Source organism: Triticum aestivum, chromosome 4B (assembly GCF_018294505.1).
Source record: "Triticum aestivum cultivar Chinese Spring chromosome 4B, IWGSC CS RefSeq v2.1, whole genome shotgun sequence".
Classification (NCBI taxonomy): Eukaryota; Viridiplantae; Streptophyta; class Magnoliopsida; order Poales; family Poaceae; genus Triticum; species Triticum aestivum.
Genome location: NC_057804.1, coordinates 192,296,061 through 192,299,643, shown reverse-complemented (window position 1 = coordinate 192,299,643; position 3,583 = coordinate 192,296,061). Strand labels below are relative to the sequence as shown.

The 3,583-nt window shown below is 44.6% G+C and overlaps 1 protein-coding gene across 1 annotated transcript; it reads right to left on the bottom strand.

The window, feature by feature from the left end:
• Nucleotides 1-208: 208 nt before the first annotated feature.
• Nucleotides 209-2,853, bottom strand: LOC123091770 (vacuolar protein sorting-associated protein 2 homolog 1). Its single transcript, XM_044513387.1, has 5 exons — nt 2,548-2,853; nt 1,708-1,838; nt 1,035-1,139; nt 629-889; nt 209-523 (listed from the first exon to the last, which is right to left on the bottom strand). The coding sequence occupies exons 1-5, from the start codon at nt 2,582-2,584 to the stop codon at nt 383-385; spliced, it is 675 nt and encodes a 224-aa protein (XP_044369322.1). The 5' UTR covers nt 2,585-2,853; the 3' UTR covers nt 209-382.
• Between the last annotated feature and the right edge of the window lie 730 nt (nt 2,854-3,583).

Here is a 3,583-nt window from a genome sequence, read left to right as displayed (position 1 = left end):
TCAGGTTTCATATCCCAAAATTCCTGAATTTTTGGAAGTTCCTGATATTTTTTTAATGCCATTTTCATATAGGGATATTTTTTTAGTGCTATTTTCATATAGGGGTGGGTGGCACCCGAGAGCTGCAATGCATTTTCCAGCGTTTAGGTCACTACTTTACTGCTATTTCATCTCGATGTTCAGAATCCTGACGAGAGTGCGGCAAATGGAACTAGAAAGACCAAGCCTAGTATGTGACTTATTGAAAATATGATGATCTGTCTATATACAGATGGTCAATGCCAAACACACTGCAAATGATATGTCAATAGATTTGCCGGAGTGGCATTTATATGGTACAAAACTACAGAGAATTGCGCGGGCGTGGACAATCCGTCAATGCTCACATCTTCCTCAGGTTATCAAGCCGTGCCTGCAAGTCATCGTCTATTCCACCGTCCATCCCGCCCGCAGCTTCAGCTTGAACAGGCGCCTTTCCCGCTGCAACCGGCATGGCGACTGCGGTAGCCGGAGCCTTGACAAGCTGGGTTCAGAGCAAAATATCAACGTTACTCATATCCCACTGTCTCATCCTGGTGTTTCAATCTCTATGATAGAATCAACACGAAAATACAGGGATAAATCTTACCTCAGAGTTGATGTCGATGCCGATTTCGTCGAGGACCTGGCTAACTAGCTCTTCTGTTTCTTCCTCCTCCTCATCACCCTCCAAGGCGTCGTCGATGGCATCACCCATAACCTCGCTGACCATTTCCATCTTCTCATTTTGCATCTCAAAGTCCCGCATTATCTTCTGCAGTGCCGGTAGATTCATCTGCCTGTTCATCTGTGACATGGCTTTTGTGACGCCCTTCATGGCTTCCCCCATTGCTTGTGTTGATTTCAGGGTCTATAAAATTTTAGCACGCAAACTTAAGCAAATGAGAAAAAACAGAGCTTCCACAATATAATGAAGCCTGACCTCATCACATTGCAGAATGTGCACATATCTAAATGTATGAAATATACAACATCTGCTTGGATTACAATGCTACCTGAATACGAAGAGATACACCTTGCAACTGGGACTTCAGGGCATAAAATTTCGTGATCTGATGCCTTGTGCGAATAAGGTCCTTTGCCATAACTTTCACAGCTCCCTGAGAACAACGTCCATAAAATCAAAGCACGTTCCATTAACTTGCAAAGCCTATTGCCTAAAATATGAGCACTTGCACGCAGAAAAAACTTAAGTGGCAGACACACACCCTATGACCTACAAATTTAAGATTCCAAACACAAAATTGGCTTACCCTATTCAGGAGACATCAACATAAAACTTTGTGACTGGAATAGATAAATCAACATGACTGAATTAATTCATATGTGCATGAAGACACCATTTCCTATTGTATCATGGAACAATCAAGTGCGAGGATAATAGCACGCCATATTTCAATTAACTATGGCAGTGACAGCTTAAAACTATGGCAGTAGCAGGGAAGAATGGTTGCTGTTCTTATGATCTTAATGCTTGCAAGATTGTGCTGAGATAAAAAAGAATAATCGTATCATCTAGGTACCCTGCAACGTCACTTTGCTGACAAAGTTGGTATTTCTTATGCTACCACAGATGCAGATTGCAAGTTAATCTTCATAGTTTTATGGAGGTCGATTATAAATGAGTAATAGACGACAAGAGAGATTTGGCAATTTCAGTGCACATACCATCTGTCCTTGCTTGGCTACCTTCTTGATCTCAGCGATGAGCTTCTTCTCCTGAGTCTGGAGGCCCTGCCTCTCCCTTTCGATCTCCCTAATAGACTTATCTAGCATCCGCTTGTTCTCCCGCAGCAGCTCTATCATCAACCAAACAAAAGAATGATGAGAACTCTTTCTGCCAAAAAAACCCGGGAGAGCTAACCTCCATCATTGTGTTGTGTCCCCCATATGCCGAAGTCTACAATTTACAGGGATCCGGTGTACATGGGAAATCAACTCCGGTCTAGAATTGAATGGGTAGCAGTAGCATTACAATTTACAGGGCTCCAGTTTCTTAAGTTATTTGGTTTCTTCAGCAAATCAAGTGCAGAATTTACAGGAACAAGTAGAATCAAGTAACTCCAAACCAATATTCATGTCCTTTGCATTGCTTGGTAGTTAACGGCGTCCCATTGGGCAGTAACAGGTGAAAACTGAACACAAGATTATAGCAGCTAAAGAGGAGAAGATCCCCCCCCCCCCCCCACACACACACACACACAGGTTAGCTTTCTCTTGCATCCTGGTAGCGCAGTACCCAACCAAGTCAACAAAGATACTAGTAGTACTACAATCTGCAGACGAGGTTCCCGCGAGAGCTAGGGTTTGATGGAAGAACCCGAGAGAGAGATTAACGTCATAGTAAACTTCAATTTTGGATGATCAAGCCGACAAAAAAGGGGCACGGGCGGGCGGATTACTTGTCCACAACAAGGTAAAAGGGCGTGGAATTTGTTGGTCCCTCCGGATTGGTAGCACAGGAAAACAAGTAGGATCACAAAATCCAGGAGGAGGAGAGATACGAACCAGCTGGGGTCTTCCGCTTGCCGAAGAGGAAGCTCATGGCGGCGGGCGGAGGTCAGATCTGGCTGGCCGGCTGCTTGGATTGGGCTAAACTGTGAGTCCCACGGATCGATCTGGCTGTTCCCCTCCCTCTTGCGCGTCGGATGGTGGAGGACTAGATACGGCGGAGATGAGATGGGTGTTGAGCTGTTGACGCGGATTGGTTTTGGTGGGTTAGTTGATTCGTCAGCAAGGCATCCCGATATTGGGTTGGGTTCGTTGCTGATACCGTGTCCACGCGGTTTGAGATTGGACGCTTCCCTGCTTTATTCTCCTTCCTCTAGTCAGCTAGACAGGTTACCGCTGAGATTACTGTAAAAAAATAGTTACTCCGCTGCTTGGGGTGATTCCCCAGTCAATGTTCCTTCAATGTCTTCCATCCCAAACCCTAATTGACACCTAAAGTTTCCTTCGCGCCCCCTCTCGATCACCTTCCTCTCTTCCATCACTGACCTCATAGGCGGCCAATAGAGTGAGGGCACGTTCCTTTTGTTAGATTTTGGTTCTCTCATGGCATTGCTGAGGTAGTGACAACAATAACGTGTTGTAATAAGTTGCTTCGGTGTCTCCTGACCTCGACGATATTTGATATGGTGTCGGAAAAGAACATGTAAGGATAAGTGTTGTTAGATCTGCACTTCAGATCTTAAAAATTGGTGTGTCAACTCGGGAAGTCACTTGGTTGGTTTTTGACACGACGACTTCAACCTCTTCTTTTTATTAATTTGTTCGGTGGTAAGGTCAGTTTCTCTACCCCTATGGATTGCAAGTTTACACTACTTGGGGCGACTCCCCGGCCAATTCCTTCAACGGTTACTACATCTCGTTGCTAGCGGCGAGTAGTTGTTGCAGTATTCAAAGCCTTGGATGTCAAGGGTGTTTGCAGGTATCACTTTCTATTGCGGCCCCTCACTTCTTTTTAAAAGCAATATATTCCTCTTATTGTCTGTTCGGTGCAAGTTTCAAACACTGGTTGATGAAAACGAAAAGACAACCATAA

Coding starts and splice junctions, on each gene's coding strand:
- LOC123091770 (XM_044513387.1), bottom strand. CDS start 2,584: ATGAGCTTCCTCTTCGGCAAGCGGAAGACCCCAGCTG. Junction 1,839..2,547: donor CAAGCGGAAGACCCCAGCTG/GTTCGTATCTCT, acceptor GGTTGATGATAG/AGCTGCTGCGGGAGAACAAG. Junction 524..628: donor GCATCGACATCAACTCTGAG/GTAAGATTTATC, acceptor CTCTGAACCCAG/CTTGTCAAGGCTCCGGCTAC.